This window comes from Aulonocara sp. 'chitande type north' Nkhata Bay, linkage group LG19 (assembly GCF_057382095.1).
Source record: "Aulonocara sp. 'chitande type north' Nkhata Bay isolate Kocher_YH1m ecotype deep benthic linkage group LG19, A_spYH_male_GT1.1, whole genome shotgun sequence".
Classification (NCBI taxonomy): domain Eukaryota; kingdom Metazoa; phylum Chordata; class Actinopteri; order Cichliformes; family Cichlidae; genus Aulonocara; species Aulonocara sp. 'chitande type north' Nkhata Bay.
The window spans coordinates 27,475,022-27,493,915 of record NC_141362.1 but is presented as its reverse complement, the minus strand read 5'-3'; the positions used below and the strand labels follow the sequence as shown (position 1 = coordinate 27,493,915).

Here is an 18,894-nt window from a genome sequence, read left to right as displayed (position 1 = left end):
TTTTACTGTTAGCTTCTACTGCTAATAATAATACAAAGAAGAAATTGTCAGTTAAATTCTGACTTTTTATTTAGTATATACTTCATGTATGTATTTATTTTACAAATTAATGACAGATGCACCAGGGGAAACCATCTGCCTTTCCTCCTGTTGTGGGAGCAGGTATCCAGATACAGTTACTGTACATGTCAGTTATGAAGGTCTATGCGTTGGATTTAGTCTAGTGTCAGATGAGCTCGGGCATGCCAAGCATGTTGGCTCATGTTTATTTTACATCCATGGAGCCATCACAGACGTCTCCTTCTGCACCTGCTGAGAACACAAGAATGCAGGGTTAACTCAGAAGCAGATGTGTGTTGCTGTGGTTTGGTGTTTGATTTAAAGAAAATGTGAAAAAGCTTTGATTGTGTACAATCACATTTCCATAAAGTTGGGACACTGGGAAGAATAAAAATGGAATGCAGTCACATAAAGCACACCTAATTAAATATAGAAGAACAATTTAAAAAACATAAAGTGTTTATTATGGCTTCTTCTTTGCCTGATAACATGTGATTTCTGGAAGTGTTCCTGAGCACATGCTGTGATTTGCATGACAGATTCTTTCCTGTTTTTAAAGCATTGCCACCTGAGGGTCCAAAGATGCTATATTGATTTTCAGCATTGTCCCTTGCACACAGAGATTTTTCCCAATTCCCTGATCTGTTGATGATATTATGTACTGTAGATGATGAGATATTTAAACCCTTCAAAGTTTTATATTGAGGAACATGATTCTGATATTATTCAACAATTTGTAGGGGCAATGTTTTGCAGACTGGTGAAATTCCGTCTTCTAAATGCTCTTTTTATGCCCAATGGTCTTGCCAAATAACCTCATTAGTTGCTAAATTTTCCTCCAGCTGTTCCTTTCTAGTACCTCTTACGTTTCAAGCCTTTTGTTGCCCTCTAACCTCTGCTCTAACCTAAATGCATCCAATTAAACCATTTTATATATATATATATTCAAAAGCAGAAGAACAGAAATAAATCCAGATATGGGGATAGGGGTAAAACAAATTCAACATCAGAATTATGCTCATAATTTTTGAGATTTTGGTGCGAATCTTCACTCCAATTGCAGAAGCATTACTGTACGACTATCCAGGTAAAGGACTTTGGCATACTTATTAACGAGTGATATGTGTGTATTTCTCCACTAAAAATGCAGTTATTTAATCTTGTATTCATTTAACATTGAACATCATCATGCAGTCTCATTCATTCACTTATGCAACGATTAACAATGATATTGCTGATAGTTATTGACTGCATGTTTTTTCATTTTTCTGTTCATCTTTTGGTATTTGGGGTTTTTTGGGTGTCAGGATATATTCACTCTCCATTCTGCGGAGGATAAGAGCCTATAGATGGGTGGGTGAACAAAAATTAATATGTGTTTACCTTGTTTAGCTCTGGAAAAAGTTCCTGAATGACGATGTCCAGCAGCACATATGTCAGCTGAGGAAGGCAAAGCAAAAAAGGTAGGAACAAGATGAGAAGCATTAAGGTCAGTCGTGTTTAAATAAAGATGGAAACACAACCAATATGCAGAACGGCAGAGGAAACTGTGTTTCAGCAAACTGCATGTTACATTGCGTACCTATTATAAGGTGCGAATGTTACATTCAGAGGTACCCCAAGTCAATTTCATTCATATACCCATCTGTCATATACTAGCACAGCTTTTTTTTCATGTCCTATCACGTTTCCTATCAGCGAAGTGCAAACATTCTGAGAAAGCACCGAGTGTGTCCTCGCTGTTTGCGCGTGTCTGTCCTTGTACCTGTTTGTTGAGCACTGGCTGCTGTAGTCCATCAAAGAGGAGACGCACTCCTTCATACTTGGCCTCTTCTCCGATACATTTCCCCAGAAAGTCTGAAGATAAATCAAGGACAAGCCCCCAGGCGGCAATTTAAAACTCACCACTTGTCTTGTAGGTTTAGATGCCGACTACAAGTGGTCCATAAATTACAAAAGGCGACTTGGAAGAACTAAATAAATACCTGGAATATAGCTCATCATCTCCTCGAACGTCTTCTTTGCTCTCCTCTGCTTGTCTTGGGCGGGGCGAGGCGGGCTGCTTTCACAGAAAACTGAGTCTATGAGGGCAAAGATTCACTGCATGATTTCACCTCTGTTAGATTGTATTGTTTATTGTCATTTATGCTTAGAAATATTTAACCATATATGCTTAGAGGTGTATAATCGATTGTGTAGTGATAGGATGTGTGATCCTTAATAGTCTGCAAAGGCTTTGTGTGCATTCCAGAGTGTTCTGGCATTCACACCCACATTCTGGGAGCATGGGAGAGGGCATACCTGCTCTTATTGTTTTATGGCAGGATAAACGTATCTATATCTGTTTTAGTCTACGTGCCTTTTGTTTAGATGAACTGCTGGACTTCCAGACCAGCCGGTTTAGGGAAGTCATTTATGGGGTCACACTCTGACCCCCCCCCACACACACACACACACAACGCACAGGCAAGGTACTCTTTGTATGTAGACGTCATATGTTAATGAACCTATGTATATTCATGTAACCTCAATAAAAGAGCAGTGTTACGGGAGAGCGGACGAGAGCAACTGGGGTCAAGCGAAGGAACGGCGTTTGTCCGGTTCTCTCCCGTGCACGAGAAACATGAAGAACTTTGCCTACTCGTGTCTTGCTTTGCTGTGTAATTACATTGTCTTCAACGTTCCAGCGAATAGGTTTAAGCTACAAACCTATCAACCTCACTTAGTTTGTTTGTTTAAAGTTCGAGATTCTCACAAACACGCAGACTCTCTTCGGTTCCTTGGCCGTGTACCTCTAAGCAGGGTGATGAGCGAGACTAGCCGGTGCTCCTGGACCACTTGGTTGAGTTTGTACTGAAGATAATAATCTGTGTAGGCCTCCAGTGTGTTCTTGAACAGGATCCTGCCACCCATTAGCAGGTGGTGCAACCAATCAGGGACACGAAAGACGACTCTGCCTAAAAATCAAGAAGAAGAGAGAGAGCACTGATCACCTACATGACCTATCTTTTTAATATACACCAGTCAGGTACAGCATTATGACCATCTGTCTGATATTGTGTTGCTCGCAGCACTTAAACAATCAAAGCATAGACGCTCGTACCAACAAGTCCTATAAGCTGCGAGGTGAAGCCTCCATGGACTGGAGCACATCCCACAGATGCTCAACTGGACTTACATCTGGGGAATTTAGAGGCCAATTCATCACCTCAAACTTCTATACTATACATTTTTCACAGCCGTCAGGGAATACAGTTTCCACACATGTCAAAGTAATATCCACAGCAATGGCAGGACCCAAGGTCTCTCAGCAGAACACTGCCCAAAGCACCACACTGCTTCTGCGAGTTTATACTTGCCTTCTTGCCATAGTGCATCCTGGTGTCCGGTGTTCCCCAGAGAAGCTTCACACATGCACGTGATGTGACAGAAAATGTAATTCGTCAGACCACGCCGTCTTCTTCTTACTCCATGGTCCAGTTCTGATCCTCACATGCCCATTGTTGGCACTTTCAGCACTGTACAGGGGTCAGCATGGGCTCCCTGACTGGTCTGCAGCTATGCAGATGCATACACAACAAACTGCAATACTCTGCGTGTTCTTACACATTTCTATCACAACCAGCAGTAACTGTTTCTGCAATTCCAGCTACAGTAGTTCATCTTTGCTCCCCATCAATGAGCCAATGAGCCATGACCCTGTTGCTGACTCACTACTGTTCCTTCCTTCACTGCTTTTGATAAGTATTGAGCGATTCAGACCAGGAACACACCACGAGCTGCAGTTTTGGAGATGCTCCGACCCAGCTGTCTAGCCATCACATTCTGGCCCTTGTCAAACTTTCTCAAATCCTTACGCTTGCCCATTTTTCCTGCTTCTAACACATCGACTTCCAGGACAAAATGTTCACTCACTGTAATTGACGTCACCTGTCAGTGGTCATCGTTATGCCCTATCAGTGTAAACTGTGTGTTTTACAATCTCTCTTTCCTCATCCCCTATTTGCCGACCTTATGGTTTCTCATTTGGTGTAAACTTAACACTGTGGACATTTTTCAATTATTTGACCTAATATTTCTTTTTTAGCAGCATGCACTTTCAGCCATATGTTTCATGGTTCTAGCGTCTGTCAGCTACACAGACCAAGACGGATGAAAGAATAAGACAAGCGGTGGAAATGGGCTTCCTCTGAAGGAAGCGAGGAGAGATAAGAAGAGGAGCTCAGTCATTCAAGAGGGAGTCAGAGTAGAGACGCTGCTTCTCTGCATCAAATGGAAGTAGTTGAGGTGGATATTGTGTCTCTCAGCTGGTTTGGAAATGTCCCTGTGCCTTCAGGGAGACGCCGAGAGAGGGTATCTCTGCTGTGGCACAACCCAGAAGTGGTTTCACAGCAGATCCACAAATGGCACATGTGGAGTATTTCACTTTAGTATTTTACCTCGCAAAACAAGTCCTTTCTGAAACACTTTCCAATAACATTTCAACCCGGTACAAATCTATCCACATCCTATGTTTAAGCATGGAAAGGAAACATCATAAATTGTGTCTGCAGAACAGACTGCAAAAAAAACCCCAAACCTCTACTTACCAACATACATCAAGTAGTCATAGACCCCTTCAATGGTGATCATTTCCATGAAGTAGTTCTGATTGTGTCTCTTCTCTGTCATCTCTGATCGGTTGGCATTGTTTTTGAAGAGGTCATTGAAGAGCTGGGGGTGAGACACTTGCGTCAGATTTTAAGACTGAAGCTCTTTCAAACACCCACTGTCTCTATCTGAGAGCATTTCCAGTTATGAGTGACTCACAAAACTCTGGCAAAGTAAATATGTAACGTCCCTATTCTTTTAGGAATATATTCAGATTTTATGTTAAGTTAAGTGGACGTGTTTGTTTAAGCACCACTTGCAAAAAGCTGTTATGATCTCATCAGTTCAGCCACTGGCAAGTTCTCAGATTAAATGCCCGAGGCCTTTCTTGGCAATGTCAGACCTCATTTAAATTTTGTGAAGTGCTACTTCACAAAATTTGTTGCAAAAATAGCGCATGTGCTGATGTTTTATTCTATTGTGTCTGTAATACTAGAATCACCATTGGCTGATTTTAATCCCATTAAACTTCCTTTTAATTCAAGACAGAGGAATCTAATAAACACTAGAGGAAACAAAATATCAGCATAGACAGTTCCATCAATAGTCGATAAAAATCACTGTCTTTGCTTTAAAAACTTTATTTAGGGGATTATTTAATCCCCTGCTCAATTTGTAAGTTTGCTACAGGGGTAATAAGAAGTTGCTTGTAGTTGGCACCAGGTTTGCACACATCTCAGGAGGGACTTTGGCCCACTCATCTTTACAGAAATTCTAAATCCTTCACTTTTATTGGCTGCTGCTTGGCAACTCAAAGCTTCAGCTCCCTCTATGGATTTTCTATAAGACTAAAGTCTACAGACCAGCTAAGCCACTCCATGACCCTAATGTGCTTCTTCTTTAGCTGCTCTTTTGGCGCCTTGCTGGTATGTCTTGGGTCACTGTGTTGCTAGAAGATGACGACGACCCATCTTCAGTGTTCAGGTTGCGGGAAGCAGGTTCTTGTCCAAGCGTGGCCACGTTCATTGGACCCTCAGTGCGGTGAAGACATCCTGTACCCTTAGCAGGAAAACAGCCCCAAAGTATAATGTTTACACTCCATGCTTGACTGTGGGGAATATGGTGGAGGCTTTAGGTCATACTCAGCATTTCTCTTCCTCCAAACACAGTTGATGCCAAAGAGCTTGATTTTGGTTTTATCTTCCAACAGCACTTTCTCCCAACACTCTTCTGAATCATTTTAATGTTCACTGGAAACTTAAGACAGGCTTGTAACTTCTTGAGTGGGGGGACCTTGCAAGAACTACAAGATTTCAATCCATTACGGCGTAGTGTGCTACCAATGTTGTTTTTGTTGACTGTGGTCCCTACTGCCTTCATTAACAAGCTCCTCCCATGTAGGTTGGGACTGATCTACCACCACTCTCATGATCCTCACATAATGAGGCAAGATCTTTCATGGAGCTCCAGACCGAGGGTGATTGATGGTCTTTTTATTTTTATTCTGAACAATCGCACCGGCAGTTGCCACTTCCTTCCACCAAGCTTCCTGCTGATGGTCTTGTAGCTCATTTCAGCCTTATGCAAGTTGACAATCTTGTCCTTGACATCCTTTGACAGCCTTTTTATGTCTTGCCCATTGTGATGGAAATCCATTCGGTTGGCATTTGTGCTTTATATACATAAGTTGAGATCAGAAGTCTCGACAATTGATTTTAATCTGTGTGCCACAAGAGCAGGCAGCCAATCTCTGGGAGGCAAAATTCTGTTTAGGTTGTAGGGGATCAAATACTTTCTCCACTCAACGACATGCAAATCAGTTCATAACTGTTATGCACTATGTTTTTTTCTGGATTTTTGATCAATTTTCTGTCTCGCTCCATTAAAAAGAAATTACCATAATAATTAGAGACTGATTTGTTTCTTTGTAAGTGAGCAAACTCACCAATTCAGCAGAGGCTCTAATAATCTAATTATTTCCCCACTGTATATCTGTAAAGCTCAGCTGCCTTGTGGACTTTTGATCAGACAGTTGTAACAGGAACAATTAATTGCAACTGAGCCTTAGGGAGGACTCTACCAGTACTCAGGATTCTCCTCAGGCTACTCTTTTAAACAATGCAGACAGTCAAAAAGCTATAAAGCCTCACTTGCCAACCTTTTTGTCATTCTCTGAGGTGGGACTCAGGATAGTGAGCTCAGGTCGGCTGGGTTTGGGTTTGGGAGATTCACAGGAATTGAAGAAGGACTGGATGAAAGGTTCCAGGTGCTGCCCTTTCTGCCATAAAAAAAAGCACACGTGCAAAATGTATATTGGGTAGTTATGGTTTCAAAAACACAAAGCTGACATTTAAAAACATCTGTATTGTGAAAGATGAGACACAAAGCACATCCTACATATTGTGTCCCAGAATAAATGCATTTCTCACCTCTTTTATCAGTTTGCTGGGGACCGACTTAATGATTTTACCTGTGAAAAATAAAAAACCTTATCTCAGTGATGTATGCTTCTGTCACGTTGTGCCTCTTTTCCAGACACATCTCTTCTCATCCAACCCAAGGTCAGCCTGATCAAACATTTCCACAGGCTGTTTAAACATCATCTATTTTGCACATTTGTTTAAACAAAGCGTCTGTCACATTCTCTGCAGCCAGGTCAGAGAGAATGTGCCTCATACTGTACCGAGGTTCACGTCAGGTAACATCTTGTCCAGGAACTGAGACTCCATGCTATGAGGAGACAGGAAGTCGGCCAGTAGCTGGCTGTTGCTCAGCTCTGGGTGCTGCAGGAGTTTCTGCAAAGTAAACAGATAATGAAAACACAGATTTGTTCTGTAGCTGAAAATCAATCACAGGACTGCAGATTTATTGTGTATGATCAAATGTAAGCAGATACAAGTGCTTTACTCGTTTTTAGAACAAAGCAGACTGTGGATTTTCAAGAGCTTTATGTGGGTTTTTCTTCTTATAAAGCCTCCCAACCAAGTTTGGATTAGTGCTTACTACTTTCCACAGAACATTGCAACTTTTTAAATTAATTCCCAAGCTTTCAAAGCAGCCTCTTGGTGTGCCTTGAAAAAACTTATTTCAAGGTAATTAATCCATCACAGTGAACACTTTTACTGCTTTTTGTGTTGTCTCTTGTGATTCTGTACTGATGGTCCTCCAGGTGGGGACCATTTAAAAATCTTTCCTTGCCGAGTTTTGTCATTTTTCTCTATAAATGTTCAACAGTTAAGACTCAAATTTTATTCCTTGAAGTGTTTAAGGACCTTGGCAGCAACTGCAGAGACTGAATTGTGTTTTATTCAGTTTTTTCCTCTGTGTTTTTGAAAAGCTGCTCTTAGAATCACCAAATGAAGCAACGACAAAGATATTTTTCTCTCTTTACAAGAAGTGACTCAACCACTGACTAAGACTGATTAAGATGACTTTAAATGTTTCTTTTTTTCTGAAACCTAATTTGAAGTATTCTTGATAAACGCATACGCACAGAAAACTACACCCAAAAACCTTTCAACAATGTGTGTGTGTGTGCGTACGTATTTCAAGCTAATTTGTTCGTAACCTTCTCACCAACCGCCTCCCCTCAAAGTCATTTTCTTAGTTTTTATTATTTAGTTATTTGAAGACGTTTTCACAGTACAAACCATGATTCAGCAACTTTTAGAATCACCTCTAGCAGCAATAAGTTGAAGTAAACATTTTCTGTATTTTTTTTTTATTTATTTGAGGTTCGTTTTAAAATTACACTTGATGCCCCCAGGTTATATTCATCAATTTTACTATATTTACTCCAAACATCTTATATTAGGAGAATATTCTTTTAATTAATACTAGAAAGTCATCAGGTTCCAATATATATTTTGCAGAAAATGCATAAACTAAATGCATAGTGCTAAATGTCAGGTTTTGCTATTAAAATTAACAATAGGATGCACATTTTTGTATATTATGTTTATGATTATTAGGGTTGGGTACATGTAGACATAAATATATACATACACTACAATCATCATAGTACGATTATATAAAGAAATTATATAGCAAAATGTTAAAAGTGTAGCTACACAGTAATTACTTAAAGCATGAAACTTTTAAAAGTGATTATTGTAGCTGATCAAAACCTGTTATATTGCCTAGGTACAGTATATATTACACCTATCTAAATGCTACCTCATTAAAAAAGCATTTGCATTTCAACATCAGAGATGGTCACACTTGCATGATCCTTTCATCAAGTGCATTTGATTGGACTATTATTAGCATCATAATTTCTATGGAAGCAGTAAGGCTGTACTCAGTGTTTCACAGCACTTCATGGAGTCCTTTGAAAACTTTCTTTTTCACATGACTGAGTATCGTGCCTAGTGCAATTCAGAAGAAAAGGCCAAGAGAAGCGCAGATATCTACCTGAAGATATTCCTGAAATTCCTCCCTCTTCGATGTCAGAAATTCGTAATTCTTGGGACCAATTATTCTCTTTGAGGGCAGCTGCGCATCTGGAAATGAGCCTGCAAATGGTGTAAGATTTCACAAAGACAAGTGTTAAAAATGTGTCTCTCTTTAACTGGAACATAACAGCCGTGTAGTTTCCAAGTCCCCAAATAAGGCAACAGGCCCATTCAATGTTCTTCGCTTCTAAAATGTAAGTTTACTTGGAAGTAATAATCTGGGATTTTTCTGTGGAGTCGACGACGTCATTTTCATGGGAAAATTCCTTCCTGATGGCCTTGAATGAAAAACAGAGCAGTGCACAGCTGCTCTAAATTAGCATTATGTAGAAAACCTACCATGAAACTCGGTGAGCTTTGACTCTAGGACATAGAACTCCAAATATCTCCTGTACACAGACCAGTGCTCAGTCTCATGTCCGACTGCAGAGAGTAAAACAACAAGGTTTAATTAATGACCCCAAACCAAAACAGCTCGTCACACTAGTTAATGGTTACCTAATAGTATTACAGATTATTTACAAGTACGCTTTAATGAAGGTCCGCACAGCCTCACCTGCCTTCCGGTCATTGCGCTCTACATCAATACAAAACACTGGAATGCGCTCCCTCTTTACGTCGTCATCGTAGAAATCAATGTACGGGATTGTGATGTTCCAGGCTGAGAGGTTTCGCGGGGTGCTCGGGGTGGAGGCCGCCTCCATAGGGGGGTCATCTTCCAGCACCATCATGGCTTCCTCCACCTTGAATAGAAGGAAGTGAGAGTGGTTGAGGTCAAGGCTTTGCAGAGTACACGATAGATGAACAACACGACCACTTTTATGCTGCAAAACACACAAAGGTAGAGGCCTGACTTTGTGTATGTTTTTTTTTTACCTTAACCATATAATCTACTCCTATCAAAATTACTATTAAATTGAACAGCAAATGCGAAGATCAGGGACAACTAAACAAAAAAAAGGTGACTGAGACCTGACCACAAGTAAGGGAAGTGCAACGTATACACAGGATATCCCTTTACAATAAATGCCGAACAAGGAATTAACAGAGTGAAGACAGTAAAGTGCTGTAACAGACTGTGTTTGAAGTCACATCAATATAAATTTACAAAAGCTCTTAAACTAGCGGATTTTCATTCATCTGACACTCTTTTTTTTAAATTTCTTTCATTTAAGGTGGATATTTAGTCATTTTCGCAGGTCATCTTTGTGGTTTCACAGGGAAACTCTTGCTCTTTAAAATCAACACTATCTACTGTAAAACAGGCAAATTCATGGACTCCACCTCAGAAAACGCCAGAACCCAAATGTTGGATTTAAATATTGGAAAAATAGACAGATATTTTATTATGCCTGAAGAGATCAGCAAAAAACAAGCTTTGTCAAACTCGGCAGAGTCTGCAAATTGCACTGAAAACCTTGAAGATTTGCCCATAAGGTAGAATTAATAGACTCTGTGGCTTTGTTTTCTTTACTCACCAGCGCCCCCATGTGGGAATCACTTCAGGAGACCCTCAATATGACTTGAAGACTCTGTTTGCAGTTACTTCTAATAAATTTGACACGCTGCTTTAAATTTGACATGCAGTTTAACCCTAAAAAGCAACTATCACCACGTGAGCATTATTTTATACACTATCATCATCTTATAATGAATGTTTAGGACACTTTTAGATGTGCCTTACCATATCATCCTCCCCCTCTACCAGCCCATAGGATGGCAGCATGGCTCCTTCCATCGTTGTGCTCTTGAACACTCCTTTGATCTTACTGCCAATGCGGCTAATCCCAAAGGACTCGCCCCTCTTAGACGTACTCCTGCAGTTCAAACAAGGAGGCTATTAAACACGGAGCAAAGGAGGAGATGCGCTTGGCTTCAGCAAAGCGCATGCAGCTTCAGAGAGGTGACAGAGCAGGGACTGTAGGGAAGAAGAAGCAGCTTACTGTATCTGTATCATGGGAGGTAAAAGCTAATCTAGCCAAACCAATGAGAACGTTTAACTTCACAGTCAACAATAATCAACACAATAAAATGCCTGCGTTATTGGTAAAGCGCTGCAGAGCCACAAAAAACACACACACACACACACACAACAAAGCACTGAGCAGTGGTGAACAGATGTGAAGCTTGGAGGGGATATTTTCAGGGTGTAAAAAATGCTGATGATGATATAAAGCACACAACATCACAGTTGCTCTGTGTGAGTGCCGGTTTGCTCACGTAAAATAAAAATCACCACATGACGCACAGAGATACGCCTACTACACAAGAAGCCGAGCACAGAAAAAGTGGCTGCGGTGTCAAAAACAAGACTGGAGGAAACAAAACGACAAATTAAAACAGGATCCCGTGCATAGACCCCACCATGCAGGCGTCCGGCTGGGACTGGGGTCACATGGGTGTGAAACTGGATAGCATGACATCACACTGAGCGACCTGTGACAGACAGATGGACCCTGACTTACTTGGGTGATGAGTGGCGGTGGGATAGCGAGCCATATGGGAAGTTTGTGAACGTGGACTGGGCATGGAGGGAGTTACAAGATGCAGGTGAAGAGCTGCCAGAGGCGGTGAACAGTGAGGACGGGGACTCGGGGCTCCAGTCCCAGGAGCTATAAGCAGAACAGGGTCACATCCCCACGGGCAAGAGGAGGGAGCGGATCGTGGATCATACCAGGGCAGGCAGTATGGTGGTCACAGAATCAGAGTGGACATACGGTCACAGACACAGGCACGATGGTGGAAATACACAGATGGGCGTAATGGGCAGACAAACGGGCAGAGGTGGAGAAGGTTTCTTAATCGCAGGTATGGAGGAAGGTTAGCCTCGAAACTGGTCACATGTGATTGTGGGCTGCGAAAGCAATTATATGCTATCCCAGCTATCATTTTGAGTGGCGTAATTTATGCTGCTTTGGAAACTGCCTTTATAACAAGTTTGCTTTCAGGTGTTGGAAATGAAACAGAAAATGAGTTTTCCTTCATTTTAATTCTCTCATTTTGGATATAATGCTTTTATTAGCTTTATCTGCTCATAGGCTTACTGGTGACACATGCTATGATTAGCTCATAAAGGTCAGTTTACTCAGTGTTCTCTCTTTTTGCAGCTACAGCACACTCACCAAATAAAACATGTATTTAGGGGTGAAATGAGATGAGTGCTAAAAGATTATATATCATTATCGCAGTATCAGCTAGTGCTTATGAAACTGAAGCCCTCCTTGACGGCTCGGGCCCAGGCAGGGCACAGTGATTCTGTTAAAAAAAAAAGGCAGCACATCTTTAATCTTAAGTATGAAGTGTCTTTTGGAATCTTGCGTGCAGCACTACTCAGCCAGCCACTGTTCTGATCAGCACACTGATGACTTGTACTCACCGAATGTCATCCAAACTGACGCTATTTCTGGAACAATATGCACAAGGAGTTAGTGGCTGGGCCGCGTGGCCACGTACACACCACACCCCGCGATAGAAAACATGACAGTCGATCCATGGCTTCAGCTCAGTTACAGCTATACTGCAGTGGTCTAATATAACTTGCATTACAAGAAAATGGGTTGCTTCTATACAGCTTGGTTACAGTTATGTTTATGTGTGACGCAGCTGGCTCATAGCATATCCAGGGACAGGGATTTATGTACGTTTAATAGGGAAACCAGGAAAACTGGACGTGGAAGAAAACACAGAAATTTACTGTGTGTCTAAAATCTTAGTTAACAGTGAATTTGTGTTTGCGCTGTTTTCTGTTTCTATATTTTCTGAAAGTCCACCTGTGCATCATTATGCTAAACTTTTATGCTGTTACACACAAACATAAAGTGAAACCTACCTGCTCATTTTGGAATTTCTGGCAGGGGACTCGGCCCCTCTGAGAAGCTGCCGAAAGTACTGTGGAAAAAAGGTCACGGGAATCAAACAACACATATGGAAAATCTGGTACAGTATGCAAGCTAAACTCAAGGAACATGCCATATCTATTGACCTCTTAATGCCTAAACAATAATAACCACTGATGCCCAGTTTATTTGGGAGCAAGAACAGGGGTGGCAACTAAGTAGAAAATAACCTCGCATTGTTATCCAGACACTATTCACACAGGGCTATGGCCTGCTCTGAACAATGGCTGAGCTCTGGTCCACCCAGCTGAATTCAATGAAATTGCTTCTGAGGGGTGAAATTCAGCTTGGCAGTTTGGCATAATGCCAGCGCCGGCTCATTGGCCGGTTGCGCGTCTGATATTGATGACAGGGCCGATAGCGGTTGGTAGCTGGGGGGATGGAAAAATGGGTCTGAGTCAACAAATTCCAGTTGAGTTTGAGTTTAAGCATTTTACAGATATAGTTTTGGTACATCTGAGACAATAAAAATACTAAATTTAAGGAATGATCATTCAGTCTCAACTTAAAGACCCATAATTTAGACAGGAAAATGCTTAAATCTGGAAATCAAGCTGGGTGACAATAGGCTTAGTGGTTTCTATTGAGGTGTGGGTGCTAACCTCATCGCTGTGGCAGAACATGGGGGTGAAAACATTCTCCAGAAGAGAGAGGACGTGCTCGTAGGCTTCAAACAAGCACCTCATGGTCTGCAGTTTCACCACCTCCCCATAAGGACCCTCAGCAACTAGGACGTTCAACAAAAACACACAAGCGAGTTAGAATACTACACAGCATGCATACTCATTAAGGCACACCTAGGATGTTTAAGACACTTTAACTTCAATAATGACTCCTGTCACATACTGTTGCGTATTTCTTCCACTATAAAGGGGTCAAAGCGGATTTTGTCAACACTCTCGTCCAAGCAATAGGTCTCGTAGATCTTCTTCACTTCCTTATGGAGCATCATCTTCTCTGAATCCAACAGCTCAGGGCACAGAATCCTGTCGTTGAACTCCTCTGAGAAGTTAAGAGAGTCAGACATCAATACGTCACAGTGATAGGTTAACTCTGCCACCCATGAGTGGTAATTTTTCCTGATAATTTCAGATGGGGTGATGAAAAGCTGTTGACTGACAGAACTGAGTAATTAAGGTAACAACAACGATTAACAACTACTAACAATTTAGAGAAAAAACTGAATACTTGCCAACTGCGAGACAGAATTGGAGGACATGGACAGCGCCTTCTTGCTTTAGGAAGTTCATAAAGCGAAAGAGAAGGTCTTGCTGTTCTCGAATTTCCTTCAACTCCAGCTTTAGCACCTGATACAAAGGCAGGAAAAAATGGATTAATATACTCTATAAAGCATTGCCTGCTATATTCCTCCTGCTTCTATTAGGCTTACGCTGTCCCATATACCAGCTACACATTGTCACTAGGTTTTTGCTTAATGCCAGATGGCTTTTGTTTCAAAGACGGCTTGCAGTTGAATTTTTGTAGGTTTTTAATGAATTACTTCACTCTCCTAGATGAAAGCAAACACTTACTGAGGGCTTTTTGCTGCGAGTATCAGAGTACTTTTGTAGGAAAGGAACCAGTGTTGAAGTGGGCTCTGTGGCTTCTTCAGGCTGGAGTGAACAAGTCGGGAAAAATTAAATACACGTTTAAAATTCACAGAAGATACACTCACCCTTCATTCTGTTAGGTATGCCTATGCCAGTTCGGAAGAAGAATCAGAACGGAGAAGAAAGGAGATTTAAGTGGATTTCTATGTGGCATGGTTGCTAGTGCTAATACAGGCTGGGCTGAGTATTTCAGAAACTGCTGATCTACTGGGATTTACTCCACACATCCATCTCAAGAAAATGGTCTGAAAAAGAGAAAATATCCCATGAGCAGCAGTTCTCTACATGAAAATGCCTTGTGGACGTCACAGGTCAGAAGACAGTGGCCAGACTTCTGGCTGCTTTGAGCAGACAGGATAGGAGGGCGACAGTAACTCAAATAACCACTCATTATAACCAGGGTATCCAAAACAGCATCTCTGAATGCACAACATGTTGAACACTGAATCAGATGGGCTACAGCAACAGAGGACCACACAAAGATTCACCAAAATTGGACAACAGGAGATTCAAAAGACATTATCTGGTCTGAGTCTGAATTTCTGCTGCGACACTTAAAGGGAAGGGTCAGAATTTAATGTAAAGAGCATGAAAGCATGGATGCATCCTGCCTTATACCAATAACTCAGACAGGTGGTGCTGGTGTAATGGTGTGGGGATATTTTCTTGACACACACTGAGTACTGCTGCTGACCATGTCCATCTTTAATAACCCAGCCAACAAACCTGCTTTATGCCACAAAAATTTGAGTTCAGAAAGCAAAAGATCGACCTGACTTGTTACTAGAAAGGTGAACCAAACAGAGTGACTGGTGAGTGTAAATGACAGCCAGTTACAGTCCAGTATATACTTACAGGTGAGTTGTCAATGAATATCAAAATTAAATGATTCGCTGTGTCCTGAATTAAAAAAAAAACCACACAAAAAAGCAGTCAGTAAGTTTCAAACTCAAGTGTAGCGCTGTAAGTAATGTTTTGATTTGTCTTTTATTTGCATTCTCATAATACTGCACATTAGCACTGGTTAAAGGACTATAAAAGAAATATCCTGTTAGACTGGCAAAGACAAAGACACGTTCAAGGGAAAAAACAGCTTTGGATTTCTATTCTACACTCACAGGATCAGCCAAGTAGTCCATCGAAGGAAGGAAGACAGAACCAGCCAAAACCTCTCTTATCAGGAGTGTAAGAGATCTGAGAGAATGACGAGATACAGAAGCAGGAAGTAAGAGAATGAAGCAATAAAGAATCATGCTGTGCATTCCTGTTGTGACTTAATTGGATAAATTTATGGTTGCAGTGCATGGGCTTTACTTCCAGAGCAGTCAGTTACCTGCAGTCTGTGGCCTTGGGCGGCAGGATGTAAGGGAACAGTATCTCAGTCAGCTTCCTGAGGTAGAGAAGTTCATCTCTGCGACTGCGAAGAGCCACGTGGAGATCAGGACCATATTCCTCCAGGGCAGCTTGTTGAAGATACTCTATGTTTTTTACTGAAAAGAAACCAAAAAACATTTTTATGATAAAAGAAATAAAAAACAAACTGCTCTGTGTGATTATATCTGCCATACCCTTCTGCCTTGCTTTGCTAATAATTTCAATGTGCTTCATGGAAACTTTAAGGAGCTTTTTTGTGATGAGAGATGCCACATCCACCTAAGAGAGAGAGACAAGTTTATTTAAAAATGATGAAGACCAGTTTAAAAAGTTTTTTGTCTTTATAGAGTCTAAGTTTCACCTTCTGAGTCCGACGAACCAGCACGGCTGCAAAGAAACGCAAGGTCACTCTCAGCTCGTCGACAAACGCCTCGTCGTCTGTGATGTCTCTGAAAGGAAAAAGAAATCTGTCCCCTCACTTCACAGGACACAACACAGTTTGAACTTCGGAGGAAGGATACAAGAAACTCTTACCTATACCAAGGATATACAAAATTTTCCAGAACAAGCTCTAGAATCTAAAATAAAAACAATAGATTTTATTGTGCCATAATTTGATAGATTAATTTAATGTTTATTTAAGAATAATGACGTGTGTAACAAATATGTCTATTACCTCTGAGAGTGAGGCATCCACTTTAGAAGGAATTTTCAGGTCAAGCCATGGCTGATAGTTTTCCAGTAACAGAGTCGGTCTATAAATATGAACGAAATTTTTTTTTAAAAAGGAATGAAATAGAAAAAATTCAGTATCATCAGCAGAGGAAGACAGAAGAATCCAGTCTGGCCACTAGATGGCATTGCTAAATCTCCCATGACCTAATAAGTAGGTAACTTATTGTTGTCAACCCAGTAATGAGGTTATATATATATATGTATAGCATACGTAGTAACACAGTGATATGGACTTGGTCACAGATAATCTGTAAACAACATCAGGCATTAAGCATTTATTATGCTAAATATATAACTGCTGCTGAAATAGTTATAAGGTTTCAATAAAACACAAGTCAGCTTCTGTCCAGTCTACGACCGTTGCACAACAGCATAACCACGTCACTCACCTGTGCCTTTTGCACTTGATTTTTCCACAAACAGCACAGCTGTGGCCCAGCGGAAACAGCTCCTGCTGGTACGACTACAAGATAAAGTCAACAGCAAAGATTATGAACTGCTGCTTGCTTTTGTGCCTTTTTATTCATCATCATCAATGTATAAGTAAGCAATGGCATGCTTCCAACAAGTGATAGACATTACATATATTTCTATCAGTTGTGGCACTCAGAGTGTGGAGGCTGTATCCTCCTAATTTGTTCAGTTAAATTCTAACAGACCTTGATTCTTGGTTTAATGGAGACTAAGATGTTAGGCAGCAGAGACTCAGGCCCCAGGGAGCAGTAGAAAGTGACGACTCCAGCCAGGAACGACCAAAACACCATTATAATGTGAATATATCTGTAGTAAAAAGGAGGTGTGAGGTATAAATGAATAAAAACATGGTAAGCTATGAAGTGAAATTGAGTGGGCTGCAGGTTTGCCTATGTAGAGTGAACTAGTTACCTGTTCAAAAGCACAGTGGAGAGAAGCAGGACCAGCAGAAGGAAGCAGAACACTGGATATTGTCGACCAAGCTCTCTGAGCCGGTCCACCTTTACCCTGCGTCTTAATTTCTGCAGATAAGCCCGGATGCATCCCATCTTTGTCTGTCAGCATCCAGCCTACTGCATATTACTGTAAATAAATAAAGGTCGCATTACGAAGTGGCTGCAGGCTACAAATAAATAAGGGCGTGTAGCAGGAAGCAAGAGCTCCTTACTCAAAGTCACAGTATTTTATTTTTTTTAAATCTATCTATTCCGCTTAACATACGTATCAGGTTGCACTGATTTTAACATATCGACTCAAGCACTTACTGTAAGTGTACGGCGGACGATATGGGCCATTTTTCACTGTAGTTCAGGCGCGACACCATAATGAATTTGCAAAAACAAAATAAATACATAAGCAGGTTGCCTGTGTGCAGGATGAGCGCAGAGAGCAGAGCCGCGCACAGCTGTGAGCCACAGCAGGATTAGTGGCAGTTACACAGCATCATTCGTGCGTGGACCGTCCTAAAACTCTGATAGGTTGCCGTTTTGGTTAATGGCCGCGGTCCTGTCACGGGCATAGCTGTCCATTGAGGAGCAGCAGCAGCGGCGGTGGTTGGTGCCTCGGTTGTCAGCGCTGGAGACGTGTGATGTCACCTCCGCTGCGCTCCCAGCAGCAGTAGCTGCTACTGGCTCCTGTAGTTTAGCTCTGAGGTAACGGACGTGTCCCCCACATATTCCCCTTGAAATGAAACCCACGCCAAGGTGCCCGGATCAAGGAGACGAGTCCCGGAGCGGAGTAGTGCTCACTGGAGCGGCCATTATTTATATTATTGTCACATTTAACGGACTCGAAGCGAAGCACCATTGATTTGTGTGCGTGGTAAACAGCTTACAGTCGTACTTTGATCGAAGAAACTGCACAAGGGAACATGGGAAATTGCGTTTTTTAACGTGGACTTAAATTGGGTTAACCGGCAAATAGCCCTCCTACAGTAGCTCCATCACTCGCGATGACCTACTTTCAGTTAACTGACACAAAGGCGTTTAGAGCTTTTAACATCAGGCTGTAGATTACTGTAATAGTAACTATACTAACGCAGTATTGTTACATTTGACGACTCAATGCAATAAATACTGTTTAATTTATTCAAAGGCACCAATACTGTGCATGTATGCCTGTCCTATGAATCTAATAATATAAGCCTTATAAATCATATACACTATTATACACACACAAAACATACATATATATATATATAAA

At 41.3% G+C, this 18,894-nt stretch overlaps 1 protein-coding gene across 5 annotated transcripts; it reads right to left on the bottom strand.

Moving 5' to 3' along the window:
* Positions 1-44: 44 nt before the first annotated feature.
* LOC147307215 (sorting nexin-14-like) lies at positions 45-18,517 on the bottom strand. 5 transcript variants are annotated; one of them, XM_086275137.1, is made up of 31 exons: positions 17,958-18,517; positions 17,605-17,775; positions 17,379-17,499; positions 17,109-17,182; positions 16,661-16,739; positions 16,519-16,562; positions 16,346-16,433; positions 16,179-16,263; positions 15,944-16,100; positions 15,729-15,804; positions 15,466-15,510; positions 14,533-14,613; positions 14,193-14,307; positions 13,847-14,002; positions 13,603-13,727; positions 12,934-12,992; positions 12,481-12,507; positions 11,570-11,716; positions 10,789-10,921; positions 9,661-9,847; positions 9,444-9,527; positions 9,064-9,164; positions 7,334-7,445; positions 7,080-7,120; positions 6,809-6,928; positions 4,650-4,773; positions 2,853-3,017; positions 2,046-2,141; positions 1,826-1,917; positions 1,444-1,500; positions 45-309 (listed from the first exon to the last, which is right to left on the bottom strand). In XM_086275137.1, the coding sequence occupies exons 2-31, from the start codon at positions 17,739-17,741 to the stop codon at positions 271-273; spliced, it is 2,967 nt and encodes a 988-aa protein (XP_086131263.1). In that variant the 5' UTR covers positions 17,742-17,775; positions 17,958-18,517; the 3' UTR covers positions 45-270. The 5 variants fall into 5 exon arrangements, with proteins under 5 accessions (XP_086131263.1, XP_086131262.1, XP_086131264.1 ...); XM_086275136.1 differs by having other exon boundaries at positions 45-312; positions 17,958-18,516; XM_086275138.1 differs by lacking the exon at positions 12,481-12,507 and having other exon boundaries at positions 45-312; positions 17,958-18,516.
* Positions 18,518-18,894: the final 377 nt, after the last annotated feature.

Bases quoted from the DNA above. Each gene is read 5' to 3' on its own strand.
- LOC147307215 (XM_086275136.1), bottom strand. From the start codon at position 17,741: ATGGGATGCATCCGGGCTTATCTGCAGAAATTAAGACGCAGGGTAAAG. The intron at 16,740-17,108 runs GTGAGTGACGTG...TCATATTTATAG, and splicing joins ATCAAGTGCAAAAGGCACAG to ACCGACTCTGTTACTGGAAA. The intron at 16,101-16,178 runs GTATGGCAGATA...GTTTCTTTTCAG, and splicing joins TAGCAAAGCAAGGCAGAAGG to TAAAAAACATAGAGTATCTT.